The sequence below is a fragment of the Rhinolophus sinicus genome, linkage group LG06 (genome assembly GCF_036562045.2).
Source record: "Rhinolophus sinicus isolate RSC01 linkage group LG06, ASM3656204v1, whole genome shotgun sequence".
In the NCBI taxonomy this organism is placed as follows: domain Eukaryota; kingdom Metazoa; phylum Chordata; class Mammalia; order Chiroptera; family Rhinolophidae; genus Rhinolophus; species Rhinolophus sinicus.
This window is the reverse complement of record NC_133756.1, coordinates 86,375,856-86,391,294: the sequence shown is the minus strand read 5'-3', so window position 1 is coordinate 86,391,294 and position 15,439 is coordinate 86,375,856. Positions and strand designations below refer to the sequence as shown.

The 15,439-nt window shown below is 46.2% G+C and overlaps 1 protein-coding gene across 31 annotated transcripts in view; it reads left to right on the top strand.

Moving 5' to 3' along the window:
- The window catches only part of NCAM1 (neural cell adhesion molecule 1), a 308,388-nt gene that overhangs the window by 284,140 nt on the left and 8,809 nt on the right, over nucleotides 1–15,439 (top strand). For 14 of the 31 annotated variants that reach the window (XM_019753323.2, XM_074335480.1, XM_074335479.1 and 11 more), the window contains 2 exons: nucleotides 4,375–4,499; nucleotides 7,459–7,639. In XM_019753323.2, coding sequence (XP_019608882.1) covers nucleotides 4,375–4,499; nucleotides 7,459–7,639 — 306 coding nt within the window. Of the gene's footprint in view, nucleotides 1–4,374; nucleotides 4,500–7,458; nucleotides 7,640–10,195; nucleotides 12,589–15,439 lie in introns of those variants that run through there. The other 17 variants (XM_019753325.2, XM_019753318.2, XM_074335478.1 and 14 more) reach the window with 2 other exon arrangements.

Here is a 15,439-nt window from a genome sequence, read left to right as displayed (position 1 = left end):
CATAGATCACATTAGATTTGCTTGTTTGGCATCTAGGGCAAAGCACTGAGCCTCAGGAAGGAGACTCAGTGGCCTATTAACTCCAAATCCTGATTCCCTTAGGTAGTTTGCTGATTGCCTAAGAACCAGTGAAACGTCTAACCTCTTGATGTAATTGTGAATGTTCCTGAGTTGGAAAAATCTAGTAGGCCTCACATTTGAACAGCTAAATCATACATCTTGGACTTTTAAAAACAAAAGAAAGGCATACACAAGTTTCACATTGCTTGTGAGAAATAATCAACAAAGGGAACAGGAGTTAGTATAAACAGGGAACAGTAATTTTAATGCCAGAGAATCCTATTTGTTAGAAAAAGAAAAAGGTTCTAATGTAGCCCCTACATCCATCACTGGTTTATACTCAGATGCCCCAAACTCTGCATATCCCTTGAAAGAGAAAACAGAGTGGATGAAGAAAGATCCAAAATCTACCCATCCTTTCTCAGGCATGTCTGTCGGCCCCTCAGCATTTGATTCAGAAGATACAATTCTTGGTACTTGGGTTTTTTTGAATGAGAAGTAGAATATTGTTTTCCTTCTCACATTCACTGTCTGGACGCCCTGGGCTTCCTATAATTTCTGTTGTGGAACTCAGATACCCAACAGTAGTTTTCTGACCCCAAGGTTTCAGCTGATGAGGGAAGGACACGAAGCTGACTCCAATTTTAGGCACAATAGTACAGTAATTACAAAGAAGGACCTACAATCTGCATGGCCAGAAATATGCATTTCAGTTACAGTTTCTAAGGGGAATTCATAGGACCTGCCTGTGATATTTCTGACTGTATGTAGTTTCTATGGTACATTCTTTTTCTCTTGCATACATGATTCACATTCTTCTTGAAAATACCAGAACTGCCTAATATTTCATATTTGTTATTGACAGGGTTTATTTTTAAGGCACCACTGTTTTAGTCTTTATATACAATATTTTGCAGGGGAGGGGGAAATTGACTAATGGCTGAAGCTAAACTCAGAGGGTGTAATTAACCCCAGGGGTTTTCTTGGCGCAACCTGCCAATTGCTGCTGAATTGCAAACCAACATTTACAAATAATTACGATATTGGTTTTGCTGAAATTACCCATAATGGTTTCAATCAGAGCAGCCATCTCAGAACAGAGTTCACATTGGGACCCTCTCAGCAATTTCCTCTCCTAATGTGTTCAATAAAGCAGTGAGCCTCCAGAATGCCAAGACCTCTATTTCTTCAGCCTCATCCCCTCCCCATGATGTTAGTTGAATGTGAGCTTCCTTTAGAAATACTGTCATAGGAAGGGTTATGTTTCTATGCAAGGGCCACACCATTTTTATTTTAATTGATCATAACTCAGGTTTTTCGCTGGGCAAACAAAACTTGGTCTTATTCACCTTTGAGACTCCAATGCCAATAGCTTACCTGGTACCTAGTAGGTACTCAATATCCATTTGTTGAATAAATCATATTGAAAGCACTCTAAATGACACACCTGAATATTATTTGGTATAAAATGCTCTAAATTGTATGAGAAAGTAATACACACATATCAGAGTAAGGTGGTTGTCACTCAGGTAAAATGATAGTGCTACAGTGTTCTAACTTTAGTCAATGTTACAACTATGTTCTAACTGTGGTATAGTTTCTAGTGGTTTCTCTGCGATTCCATTTGTATTTTTTCAGAAACAAATCCAAAGATAGGACAGTACCTTCATCAGGGCTGTTGGTTTCCGCAGAGATTGCTTGACAGGATTTTTATTGATATGTCTTTGCAGAAACTTGGGTCTCTTTTCAAAGATGGGACTTTCTTGAGATAACGTTTTTAAAATTATATTAAAAAAGTGGGCAACTCTGTGCCTTAGAAATATGGAATTGTTGATTTGGGGGTAAATTTCCCTCAATGTGGTTGAATATCCTGTATTTTGTGTTCTGTCTTATACAGTGTCATGAAAATAGCCATGGTGATTTTGATAGTCCATCCTAGAGCAGTGACTGTGTTTGTGTCACAGTGATTTCAAAGTAAGAAGGAGCTTTAGAGAACATCTGGTCCAGTATTTTGCAAATATGGAGACAGAGGCAACAGACCCCCTGGACTCTACTGTGCCATCCTTAGCTGTCAGGTTTACAGGGATCTTCACAGACATTAGAGAGAGCGCCTCTTCTCAAATAATTACCCCCCGAAAGCAGAGTTCTGTGTTTGGCGGTATTGATTTAGCCTGGGGAACCCACACTGCTCTGAGAGGAAATAATTAAGAAGGTACAGCCACGGCAGCCACAGTGGATTAATTTCTGTTTCCCCTCCAAGGAGGCGTTGGGGGAAGGGCCGGATCCTTGCCTGGTAGGTGTGTTGAAAGTAACACTGATGCCACCTCCTTCCCTTCTTCTTAAAGCAAATCGATGATTCATCACAGGGTCAGTGTTGCGATTCTGAATACAGAAAGTTACAATGATTAGCGTCCACCTGCAGTCAGGCTCAGGTCACCAGCCACCCTGGTTTGCCTGGGACTGAGGTTTTTCCAGGGTGTGAGACTTGGTGTGTTAACACCTGGAAAGTCCTAGGCTAACCGAGGTGAGTTGGTTACTCTGATTCAGTCAGAGAATAGGATTTGTAGAGTTCTGCACCTCCTACTTCCATTTGTTCGGCATTGGTGAACCTACGCAGACCAGCCCTACTCTAAAATGTACTTCACTTTGAGTTTCTTCTTAGCACTGCATATTTATGATGATATTAGACCTGACTGAATTATTGTCTGTGACACAAGACTTTGAAAAGCGTATGTGTCTTGACATCTAAACCAAATTTCTAAATATTTTCCACTGAATAGTTGGGGCCCATCGCTATATAGTGGCATAAACACAGGACAAGTTTTGCCTGGAGCCCATTTACCTTTTTATTCTTGTTTTTCCTTAATTACTACATAGTTGAAGAATACAAATAACAAGCACGGCTCTCCCTAAATACTTTATGCCTCAGACATTCCACATCTTTCCTGTTGCAGCTTTTATGTGTGCCCATTACTGCTACTTGTGAAACCTACATGTGCACACTGGTTACCTTGGGATCGTGTTAAAATAAGTGCATCTAACAAGCTCCCAGGTGATGTGCACACTGGCCCAGGCTGAGTAACAAGGCTCTCCTTTAGCGTTCTCTCTCTGCTTCCTCCTTGTCTCAGGAAAAGCAGGACACTGGGGCACTTTGAGGATCCCAGAGTAGCTGAACGAGGAGGGTGGGCTAGACTCGCCTTGCCAGCAGTCTTCTCATAAATGGCCAAAGGTACACTTTGGGGTAATTAGACACAAAAGCTGATGATAAGCCTTTCCTGACTCGTCACATATCTTCCAGAGAACAAGCCAGGACAGCTCACCCAGAAAGTAACTGTTTTATAAACTCTCCCAAATGTCCTGAGGTTATGAAATAGATTGAGAGATGATTCCCACAGAAAGCACAGCATTCCCAAGTGTGTTAAATCCTCTTTTTAACTTTTGATATCAGATGTTTTCTCACCTCGTTGCTTTCAGCATATACTAATGACATAGTTTCTCTTAAAGTAAATCAGCCTCTTACGCATTGAAGAGCCATCCCAGCCCTGGTGGTCTGTCACGTACAAGCTCATCTTCCCTCCTGACTTTGTATTCAGAGTGCTACAAGCTGACTGCATACCTCAAATAAAGGGAAACATCGACCTTGTTCTGTTGAGAAATGCTACAGACATTTTTTTCTCTCACTCTCCTCACAAAAAGATGTTAATGATTGTTACCTTAATACAGGATACCAAGGGTTATCACTTAGTCAGCTGAGCCATAAATGCAGGATACTTACAAGAAATTCACCTGTGGCAAATTGTGCTTTATTTAATCACAGCCGGAAACTTAAATTATTTTTTTAATGAATCTAAGTAATAAAATTACTTACATATCCAGAGAAGTAACTGGGCTGCTTTGAAAAATTGTTTTATGCATGTAAGCTTTCTCCTTCAATGCTTAAATTTCCCCGTACGTCAGGCTGTTTCTCAAAATGTATCAGGTTTATAAAAGTTAAATCTGTGGTTGTAAGAGGAGCTAAAAGAAAGTGCAAATACGACTGAGAGACAGAAACAAAAAGCCTATTTCTAGAATGGTAAAAGGACTATGTTTATGGGGTTGGGGGGAGGTTCCCAGCACATTCCCAAAAGACACCACATTTGGGCAAAGTCCGAGGCATCTTACTGAAATCCAAAGTTTTATATTTACTGCTTTTTAACCATTTGAATTTCTGAGAAAGCAAGAGTCCAGCCCCACCACCTCACTACATCCTATTCTGAGGGATTGGATTTTCATTTTGAGGAGAAAAATGTCATGAGAATTAACTGGCTGTTTCAGGGGAACCCAGCGCTCCCAAGCTCGAAGGGCAGATGGGAGAGGATGGCAACTCCATCAAGGTGAACCTGATCAAGCAGGACGACGGCGGCTCCCCCATCAGACACTACTTGGTCAAGTACCGAGCGGTGAGTGGCCTCCCGTCGTCACCCAGTTGTCACCCCCGCCCCTGCAACCTTAGCACACACCTTGTTGGGGTAACAATACTCAAAGCCCAGGCCGCACGGGGTCTGGACAGAGTCACTCTGTGTCTTGAGCTCTGGTCAGGGTTTTAAATCTCAAGACTGACCTACAGCTGTTAATTCATGTCCACACTGGGACCATTTTAAAACCTTAAATGACTGCGGTAGTGACAAATTCATACCATGATTGATTTTCTGCTTCTTGAAATTTTGTACAGTTATTTTGCCATTACCTGGTACTTTTTGCAAATAACATACAGGTAACTAATAATCTCTACCTTTGATAAAGTGTGTATTATGGGCCAGGCGCTGTGATTACATGCATTTTCTCTCCACAAGAATCCTCTGAAGTAGGTCTTACGACTATCACCACTTTACAGAAGAAGTAACTGGGGCTTATGCAGTCAGTAACTGCCTGATATCACACAGCTGGGTGAGCCAGGCTGGACATCCAGATGTCTGAAGAGGCTGGGCTGGTTCCTTCACCTGCTCTGCACCCACACCTGGACTCTTCTAATCCTGCTAGCAATGAATTTGGCCCTGAGCTTTTCTTCCTGGTTGGCTCACCACCAATCAAAGTTTCTATCATTCCACCGTTCATCCTCAGCCCCCAAATTGAGAATCAGTCTTTCCTTTTATGGTTGTAGAATACACTTGGCCATGGCCAACGACAACCAATTTGCTGCTGAAAGATTTAGAGGCAGTTTCTGAGCACTGGGAATAGCCTCTTTGTGGGGTTTCTTACTGGTGGGAAATAATGAACCAGAGAGCAGTTGTCTTTCTTCAAACAGCCCCCCAAAAAGGCTTTTTCCAGGAAGTTGACCTTCTCCCTCTCTGCCTTTTGATCAGCCCCCAGTGAAGTGAGCCCTTACCTGACCCAGAGTCAGTACTGCACCAGAGGCCTACCTGGCAGACTTCTCAGCTGGTGGACACACCTGTCAATCCACTCAGCCCTTTCCTACTTCATTGCAAAGCCAGACATGAGCTGATATCAGAGGAAGAGTTTCCGTTGGCTTGCCCCAGGCTCAACCTACAAGCAGCAGTGTGTGGGAGGCTTCCTCACTGTGGAGTAGAAGCAAGGACTGGGCAGGTGGCCCCACAGAGCTCACTGAAAGGGTTGACCTCCAGACCTATGTAATCCTTAGGGTTTTTCAGGCTGGTAAAGAATAAACACCATGTCCTATCATTGTTTTTTATTTTTATTAACGCATATTATTAATATGTATGATATAACATAATGATTGCTTTATTAAATATTTGCTTTATAGTCTGCTTATGTTTTTTATAATGATGTTTGCCAAGGAAAGAAGCCTTTCAGAGAAAAAAGTGAAAAGATAGCTGAATTTCTTTGTTTTGAAGTCAAAAGGGGCCACATGGTGACATATGCACAAGCTAGCTTATAACATAGCCCACCTCCCCGGTTAGACTCTAAGGAAACTAGCATTCCCCTTCTAGCGTTTCCCCACAATAGTTAGGGCCATGACATGAGCACTGTCATTGTTCTGAAAGGCATATCTTTAGCAGATACAAATCATCTTACCTGGAAAGATGGCTTTGCTGTAAGATAACTCTTCCTCCAGCCTTCTGTGGAGCAGCCCGTCATTTGGTAAACATTTGTCAAACTTTCTTGTGTGCCCAGCATACACCTCTCCAAAGATGGTGAAGACGCAGGCTGAGCAATTGTGAAACCATCTGAAGACGTCGCAGGAAGTCTTACGACCTCCTTCCACTGTGTTAGGGAGGTGGTCACCTAATGATGGATTGATAAATCCCCACTCAGAACAAATTCATTGGCGAATGTTTTCATCTAATGCTTCCTGGTGTCTTATGTCCTTCTGGCCAGAAGCTCTCCTCCAAGTGGAAACCAGAGATCAGGCTCCCGTCTGGCGGTGACCACGTCATGCTTTAGTCCCTGGACTGGAGCGCTGAGTAGGAGGAGAATGTGTAGCATCTAACTGGAAAGACTATTCGATGAGAAAAAAGGGACACCCATAACTACAGCTGCAAATTTGGCCTTAGTCAGTGCTCAGCTAAAGCTGAGTGTATCTTCCTTGTGGGCACTCTGAGTGCCCCAGTATTGGACCTAACAGCAGAATTTACACCTGAGATGCCTCCAGTTGCAGTTGTAGAGACCAGGTTACACTGCATGGTATAGATAAATTCAGCTCAGTTCAATAGATGTTTGTTGAACTCCCTGCTATGAAAAGGAAAGATCACAACTTTGGGCCCAGAAGTCATGTGGCCCCACCCAAGTCTGCCTGTGTGGCTTTGGGAAGTCGCCGAATGTTTCACTTCCCCATCATCAGGTTTAGGAAGGGCCTGACAAAACCTTGCAGGTTTGTTGTCGAGATACATTGAGAAAATGTGTGGAAAGCCTTTAGTAAGGTGCCTGGCACATAGTAGGTGCTCAATAAGGGATAGTTTTTACTTTTAATAAAACAAATCTATGCAGTGTTCCTATGTCAGGGAGATGAGTCACACACTTGCATGTAAGCAACATTCTGAAATAGGACAAGAAACATACTTGCTTTATTACTCTTCTAGGACATACTTATGCATATGTGCCCAGCATTCCACAATGTAGCTTGAGGGATGGATGGGACTGGTGCTAGAGTCCCTGTATGCCCTGAAGGTATGGGACATTGAAGAGTTGGCCCCATGCCACACTGGCACCTGCTACTGTTTGTATTTGCAAACACAGAGGGTTGACCTCCAAACCTATGTAACCCTTAGGGTTTTTCAGGCTGGTAAAGAATAAACACCATGTCCTATCATTGTTTTTTACTTGTATTATTTTGCACCAATAGTTATTGACTCCCCTAAGTTCTTCCTGTCGGCTAGTCTTACCCGTGTTTTCATCTAATGCTTCCTGGGATCTTGTGTCCTTCCTGCCGGTTTCTCCCAGAAGCTCTCCTCCGACTGGAAACCAGAGATCAGGCTCCCGTCTGGCAGTGACCACGTCTTGCTCAAGTCCCTGGACTGGAATGCTGAGTATGAGGTCTACGTGGTGGCTGAGAATCAGCAGGGGAAGTCCAAGGCGGCTCATTTTGTGTTCAGGACCTCGGCCCAGCCCACAGCCATCCCAGGTACGAGTGCCTCTGCTTTCTGTGAGTTTCCCGCTTTGAATTAATGCACAAGTGCTGCACCTCCTAATGTGCCTGACAACCCTGACAACTCGCTTGCTTCCAGCCATCCTCATGATTGGTTGCCCACGCAAAGCTTAGTTTTGCTCTGTACCTATCTGTGCAGTGGGTTGAGATGTACTGGACTGCCAGGAAGGCTTGGCCAAGCATCCTGGGGCAAAAGTCCTGTCATTCGGCCTTGAAGGACTGATGCTAAGCCAGTCCTTGGGACCCCTCAGGTGGGAATAGCCCCAGCTCCAGCCAAGCCTTGGAAGCTGGTTGAGTAAGGATCCTTTTTGAGACCTTATCTGCCATCTACCATTTCATACAAGGACCCCATAACTATTTTTAAGCGCTTTCTACCTGATGCTTGCTTACCTGCACAGCCATGGTGCAAATCACTTCTCTGTGGGAATCCCAAGAGAAGGAAGACATGGTGCCTAGTTAGTTAAAAATCCTATCTGCCAAGGGCCTCTGAATTGAAATAAAGATTAAATTGAACCGCTTGAAACAGAACAAGTGGAGAAAGTAGATGCTGAAAATCCCACGGTCTGCTAGAAATGATGGGAGCAGTTCTCTTAGGAGATGCAGGTCCGTCTCTAGGGATGCAGGACCAATGCAAGTGTGGGAACAAAGTGAGAGTTCTGCTTTGTGGCTCAGCTACCTTGCTGCGGATGGCCCATCTCCTCATTGACCAAATCCCTCTGGGTAGAAAGAGATTGTCAACCTCCAGAGCAGCCAAATGCCAACCATAAGCAGGAGAGATGGGCATAGAACATAGAGCTGCAGCCTGTTGGAGAGGGCCCCATAAACTCTATGCCATGATGGGAATATGTTCTGATCTCCCAGTGGTCTAGGTCTGGCCCCTTTCCTGCTTGTCCTGTGTATAGTGTTTGCCCGGGCTCTCGGCTCAGTTGTCATGATTGCTCCTCCCAACAGGAGAGAGGCCAGAAAGGATGTGGGCTGCCTATAACACAGGGCTGTATGTGTGAACGTGGGTTATTCAAGCAGCAACAAAATGAGATCAGTGTGTGGTTCCCAGTGGTCGGTTGTGCATGAATGTGTGTGTCTGACAGATGTGTGGGGGCCACCAGGAGTTGGCAGGTGGGTCTTAAGCCATAGATGAGGAAGCGTCGATTGGTCCTACCCTCTGCATTGTCAGGGAGGCCCTTAACACATGCTGGGGTGGGCATGTCTCTGCAGGCTCTGGTCAAGTGGTCAGTGTCGAAGACAAGGCCCCTGGGTGTGGTTGCAAGGAATGTTCTCATTACTGCTAATAGGATGCCCGAATGGAGGTGGCCCTGCCATCCTCTACCCCTTCTTTCTTTGCATTGTTTAGTCAGTTTGCCCTTGAAATCGATAGTCTGATGTGAGTGTCCAGATCTGCTCGGCCTTTATGGGACATTGAGGAGCTGGGGTGTGACAGGCTTGCGTAACCCCTTTGCAGGGAGACAGACTCCTGGTGGCATTTGTTTCCTGGGGTAAGACCCCATAGGCAGGCGGCTTGCACGTGCTGCGATCACGTGCTAGGTACTGCCAGCAGCATCAGCTTCTGGGGTTGGAGAAGTTGGGGGCAGTGTGTGTCAGATACAGAAATTCTGGGAAGACCTTGCCCTCCAGAGTCCTGCCCTCTGGAGACCTCAGAGTTCTTTTTGTTAATCATCTAGGAGCCCAGTTAACCCAGAGAGGGTTGGGGGTGCTGCTCACCTTGCTCACGAAGCCTCTGGGGCTCTCCTGCATAGGCCTTAAAGGAAGTGGCTCTGCACTGGGTTGGACTTTCCCGGCCATTGCATTTGGACCTGAGAATAAAACCTCTGAATTACGAAATGTGCATTCATATTGGAATTCTGTGGTCAGCAAGGTGGAAGAAGGTGAGGGGCGCAGAACTGGATTCTCTTTAACAGCACCATGGCGGGGGGGTGTCATGCAATAGGAAGAAGAGTCCTATTATGGCTGAAAAGGCGCCCCCTGTCCTTATGCTGTTTGCTACACATAGTGCAGTGATCAAATGCATCTCTACCACTACATGTTAAAAGCTCTAGTGACTAGAAGGCTATGGGTAGACTCGTTCACTGAATCTAAGAGACCTGACCTTAGTCAAAGGTAACACTCTCCTAATCAAACTCTTGTGTTTTACTGTGGAGGCTTCTGTTCTCTCACTTTAATTTCATTTGCTCGCTGACCCCTAACCCCCAAATTCACCCTGCTATGCTGCTTCTGGCCTTGCTGAGCTTCGGAACTGGCCTGATGGTAATAATATCGCACTGAACTCTTCTCTAACCTTTGTCAGTTTAATTTACTAAGTTGAATTAACCTTTGAATCTTGTGTTTTCTATATTTGACCTAATTTTTTTTCTTTTTATCTATTTTTTTCTCTGTTTCTGTCTCTACCTTCTCTTTCCTTCTCCCTATGTCTGTCGTCACACATATCACCTTGGACGTCACTGGGACATCCCCACTGCCACCTTTGTTTTTAAACAACCACATTCTCTGTGGGGACCCATTGCTTGGCACCTGCAGCGACCTTGGGAAGCTCCTCTGCGTCCTACACCTTTGTCTCATTGCTTTTCTCTGCAGTGACTCTTTTTTTGCTCTGTTAGGAACTTGAGAACACGAAAAAAATTAAATTTGCTTAAAAGCCCAGTTCCTATGAGAATTATCAGTGCCCCCTTTGGAAGAACGTGTCAGGACCACCACGGCACACCACCACGCACTCTATGTGGAAGAGGAAGGTTTGGCAATTGGAAAAGGCTGAACCTCAAGACAGTTTTCCATTTACATACACTTTTGTGCCACTTCAAAAGGAGTTTACCCCTTGAGTGGCAGTACAAAATATTCGGGAGCTCTTTTCTTTAAACAGTATTTTTAAAAAACATTATGCTAGGTTTACAGAGATGTTTCTGTACATCTGCTACTTGTTCCATTTTTGTTGTTGTTCTGACCCGAAAATGAAGTAGCAGAGGAAGATTTCTTAGTAGCCCTAAAGCTTAAATCGGCTTGTTAAAATCACCACATGCCCCCCATGCCAGCCCCACGCTCAATACGTAGTTGCCTTTGCTTGCATTTCAGCGCCCATGGTAACGGAGTCTGATCACTGGGATTCACGAACATTCTGCTGACATGATGGCAACTTAAGTCACTCTGTTGCCCATGCAGTGGAAGAAATTAGATTTCTTGAGTATTTCCTGGGGCTGATCAAACATTCTGGGAGGCGCTTTGGTCCTGGTATTAAAATCAACACCCTATGTGGCTCTGTGAACAGGGCCAACCTGTGCTGTGCCCGACATCTGTTGGCTTTGTGTCCCAGGTGCGTGTGTCCCAGGGGGTGATACCTGCTGCACCACTGCAGCTCAGCACAGAGCCTCCTGTCTTGGGGGTTGTGGTTCAGCAGTGACGCACGTCATCACACAGGTCAGTCCCCCAAGTTGGAAGCATCCACTCGGAGCCAGGCATGAGCCCTGCTCTCTCCCCATACATGTACACAGGCAGGAGGGAGGGCACAGGACACTCCACGACTGCGCAACCTGGAGTGTTGATAAATTAGAACTCAGTCAGCCTGTCATACTTCCCGAGTGCCCCACGCCCCCTGTCGGTCAGGGGCTTTAGTGACATTTTTAAACCTGGTGAAAGCCAGCTGCTCCTCTGTGCTATTGGGGAGTACATCTCCCCAAGTGCCCAGGAGAGGAAATGGGCTGGTGTTTGCAAAAGTCCCACATGGAGATTCAGGGTGAGTCCTGCTTAGTAACATCGGTGTGTGTGCCTGGGGATGGAATTTCTGCTGAATAAAAACTCCCTCCCTCCATTGTGGTCACATATCATTCTACACATCTCATCTCTGAGCATCTCCACAGAAGTCTGATTTTTGTTCTCTTTGGTCTCTTTATTTTTTAGTTCCTTTGTTATGTTTTAATGTTCAAGGACTTGCTTTTCCCTTTGGGAATCCAAGTGATCCCATGGCTTGCAGGGCAGAGCTGCCAGTGTGCCCAACACGCGTAGTTTAGAGACTCATGTGCAGACACATAATGCTGCCCAACAGCTCAGGCAGGTAGTGCCTCTTAGCCCAGCCCCGGCTGCCTCCAGCCCCTCTCACACCTCCCCATCTGGGCTCCCTGACCTCCTCACATCTGGGCAGCAGAAGAAGCAGCATGGTTCTTAGGCACAAGTCAGAGCATTGAGGAGAGGCACATGGTGCTTCCGGGCCTGGTATGGGAATCCCAGTTAGCAAGCGCTGCAGAGAGGGCGAGGGAGGGAGACAGTGGTCCTCACGCAGATGACCACTCACTGTGCTCCTGGCTCCCAGCATGTTCTCGATATCATCTTGGGCATCAGTCACATGTCCACCCAGGAGCACCCATCTCAGGTCTGCCCCACTCAGGTCCCAGACCTACCCACAGGTGGGGGACAGTGTCGGTGCTTCTGAAAGGACTCTTTGGAAATCTAGCCCAAAGTGAGGGGAGGCCTGACACGGCCCTGTCCCCTCAACACATCCTGGGGCCTTGCAGGCCTCAGCTGAAGCAAATTTGGGGTCATTACAGTGGCCACATTTAGACAGGCCCATGGTTTATAATGGGATGCCCTTCGGGAGACAGCACGAGAACACACCCGCTCCCACTAGACACTGAGTTCTCGGTCATGGCTGGGGCCCCCAGCCCCTCCAGGAATCCCTAAGATAGCAGCCCTCAGAGAGCCCTGCAGGAGTGAGCGCTCATTGCCTAGCTCCGCGCCCTGTGTCTGCACTGCTCATGCTCCACACGCCACGGGGCGCCTCTGCTCATTTTTGGAATATTTATACAGCAAGTTTGGATCACGTTTTTCTACTAATAAGAATGCTAACATTGTTGTGTAGATAATCAGCGAGGCCTTTATGAAGTTTACACCTTTGCATTATTAAAGGAAATAACAGTTCATGTGAACTCTCCAGTGTGTTCTGATTTTATTTGATAGTGTGTGTCCTACCAAATGTCAAAAGTCCTTTCCCTCCACCTTACATGTACCTGGATGACTTTGATTACCCCAGAGGGCCATTTAGCTTGTACCCCAAACTTGCAGCCTGCTGAGTGGAGTTCTAGCGAAGGAAATGCTTTCCTTTCCTGATGAGAAGCTATGCATTTTTCTCAGCTATCCTAAGAGCCATTGTGGGTCACTGCCTCCCTAGACTTTCCTAGTCCCCAGCAGGTGGGGGGGGGGTGATGGTAAATGCCCTTGCAGAACCCGGAGGTGGTCACTTTGGAGTCAGGGGCACACACTCTGGGTCACCAAATATACAACTCTGTAGTAAGGCCTCCCAATTTCACAGCTCCCTTTAAAACTCTAACAGAGGCTGCACAAAGTGACCTTGTGGTAGAGAGAATCTGAGAGAAAGTTCTCATTTTGGCAAACCCTATTCTGTTTATAATCACACGTGGTGGGATACTGCCTGAAAGCCCCCAGCACCAGCCTCTGGCTAGCAGATTCCTGGCAGTCGCAAGCAGATACGTCAGGGGTTTGTGAGTAAACCAGAACCCCAGTTCAATTGTTCTGAGAGTCATGGGCTGGAGGGGACACTTCTGCTGTGTCACGATCCTGTGGCATGATGACTCAAGACCCCCTGGGTATCTGTAAATGTGAGACCCATATTCCCATCCAAGGCACTTAAGAAAGTAGGCATTTGGAGGTCTTAGTCTTGGGGCAAGTCAGTTCCCAGTTCAGTGCCAATCTCTCCCACACCAGGAACCACAGATGGACAGCCCTGGCTTTGTACCCTCACTGTTCAGGTTAGCTCTAGCCCCAGAGGTTATGGAGGAACTGCTCCCAAGAAGCTCTCTTTGCATGCAGGTGGGGAGGTGAGTCAGTCAAGGGAGGTCAGGAGGAAGATGGTGCAAAGATAGGCCCCGGAAGGTTATTTTCGTTTTCCTTTTGTAAAATGTTATGTATGATGCAGGAGATGACCTTTGTTCTAGCCTTCCTGCACTAAATAATTCTGTAACATCCACCGAGAGATAATGAGTGCGGGTTTGACTTGAATACCCTTTCATCTGTATCCTGGTATTTCACTTATTTATGCTTCTTTTTGTGAAAGCTACACACACTCTTTCTCCAGCTTGAGGAGCACCTAACTTCCTTTAGAAGTCTAGGCTCTGAGTGGTGAACTGGGCTGTGCCTTTCCCTTTGGGGATAGTCTTTGCTTTCTCTTCATCAATCCAGTACATCAATTAGGTCAAGGCCACCAGGTGGGACTCCACAACTCATCCTTGGGTGGCGAGTCATAGAAACGGCTGTGTCACATTGTAATGCAAGGATGAGAAGAGCTACAATCAGTGGTCCTCTAACTCTGATATACATAGGATCACCTGGGGGGCTCGATCAAACCCTGATTCCTGAGCCTCACCCCAGAGATTCTGATTTGGTAGCATTGGGAAGCCCCAGAATCTAAATTTTTAACAAAGCACCCCAGGAATTCTGCTGCAGGTAGGGAAACATTACACTTGAGGTATTTATTTTTCATATAAAAATAAAATCACGAGAATCAATGAATAAAGATGGGACCTACGAAGCATTTTAGTCTTCCAGGAAAAAGTCTGTCCTAGTCTACACTCTGGAGGAGATTGACATTAAGGAGACTGTGCCATGTACTAGGTACTGTAGGGTGTCAATGTGCAATGACAGGCTCTTACGATTGAAGAGGACTTGAAGACACCCTATATCCCAGACCCTGCCCGGTGCAGGAACCTCATCCAGAACATTGTGGCATCCTTCCCAAGGGGTGTCCAGCTGCTGCTGGAATGCGTCTGACAGCAAGGCGCTCACCTGCTGAGGCAGGTCACACCACGTTTGAATAGCTCTGTGGGCTAGTTCTTTCTCATATGGAGCTGAAATCTGCTTCCCACCTCATAGTCTTCATCCACTGGTAAAACCAAATAAGACTACTCTTCCTTCTCACAACATATCTATAAATATCTGAAGACAGCATTCTCCTCTCCAGGCTAAACACCTGTTCATTTGTTCAACAAATGTTCTTCGATCGCTTCCTATAAATTGGATTGTCCTAGATGTTGGGGAGACATAAGACAGACAGGGTACCTGCTGGGACATTCTGGAGGGTGCAGCCAAATACATAGTATGTCAATGAACAGAAAATGGCAGAGAGTAGTAACAAGAGAATAAAACAGGAAAGGCTGGGAGGAAAGACCAAGGTCCCAAAAGGGCCAAAAATGCTTGAGAGCTTGGGAGTCTCCTCTGGCTGAGGCCCAACTGCACCCTGGGCACTAGGAATTAGGTTGCGAGTGGTCATCTCTGTCATGCGAGGCTGGTAGCCCGTAGCCTGGACTGAAGTTTGAAATAAGGGCCAGTGGGATGAGACTGCTGCTGGTTATAGGGCCTCAGCAGGGACCCCCAGCTCAGACAAAGGAGTCCCCTCCAGGAACACAGACTACATGAAAAAAAGGAGAATGTGTGACCATCCCCAGCACCCGTTACCCTGAATTACACTTCCATTATCTGGTGTGGTCGTCACTGGCAGGCCGCTGGGTCTCGGCAAAGGCATAGTGAGATCCAGGTATGGCCACACTTCTGCCTCCAGTGAGTCCTGAGGACATAGGAAGCTTCAGACAAGGTCTGGTGGTGGGATGGAGCTGCCAGTTCTGGAACCCTCTCCTTCCAGAAGAAGAGAAACATAGCAGAAGTGCCCCTATTTCAGTCTGGGGTCCTTGTTTCCACATTGACTTAAAGGCAGAGCCCTGCACAGGTTCTTCTTCCTGCAGCATGACTGCCGTCTCCCAGACACCG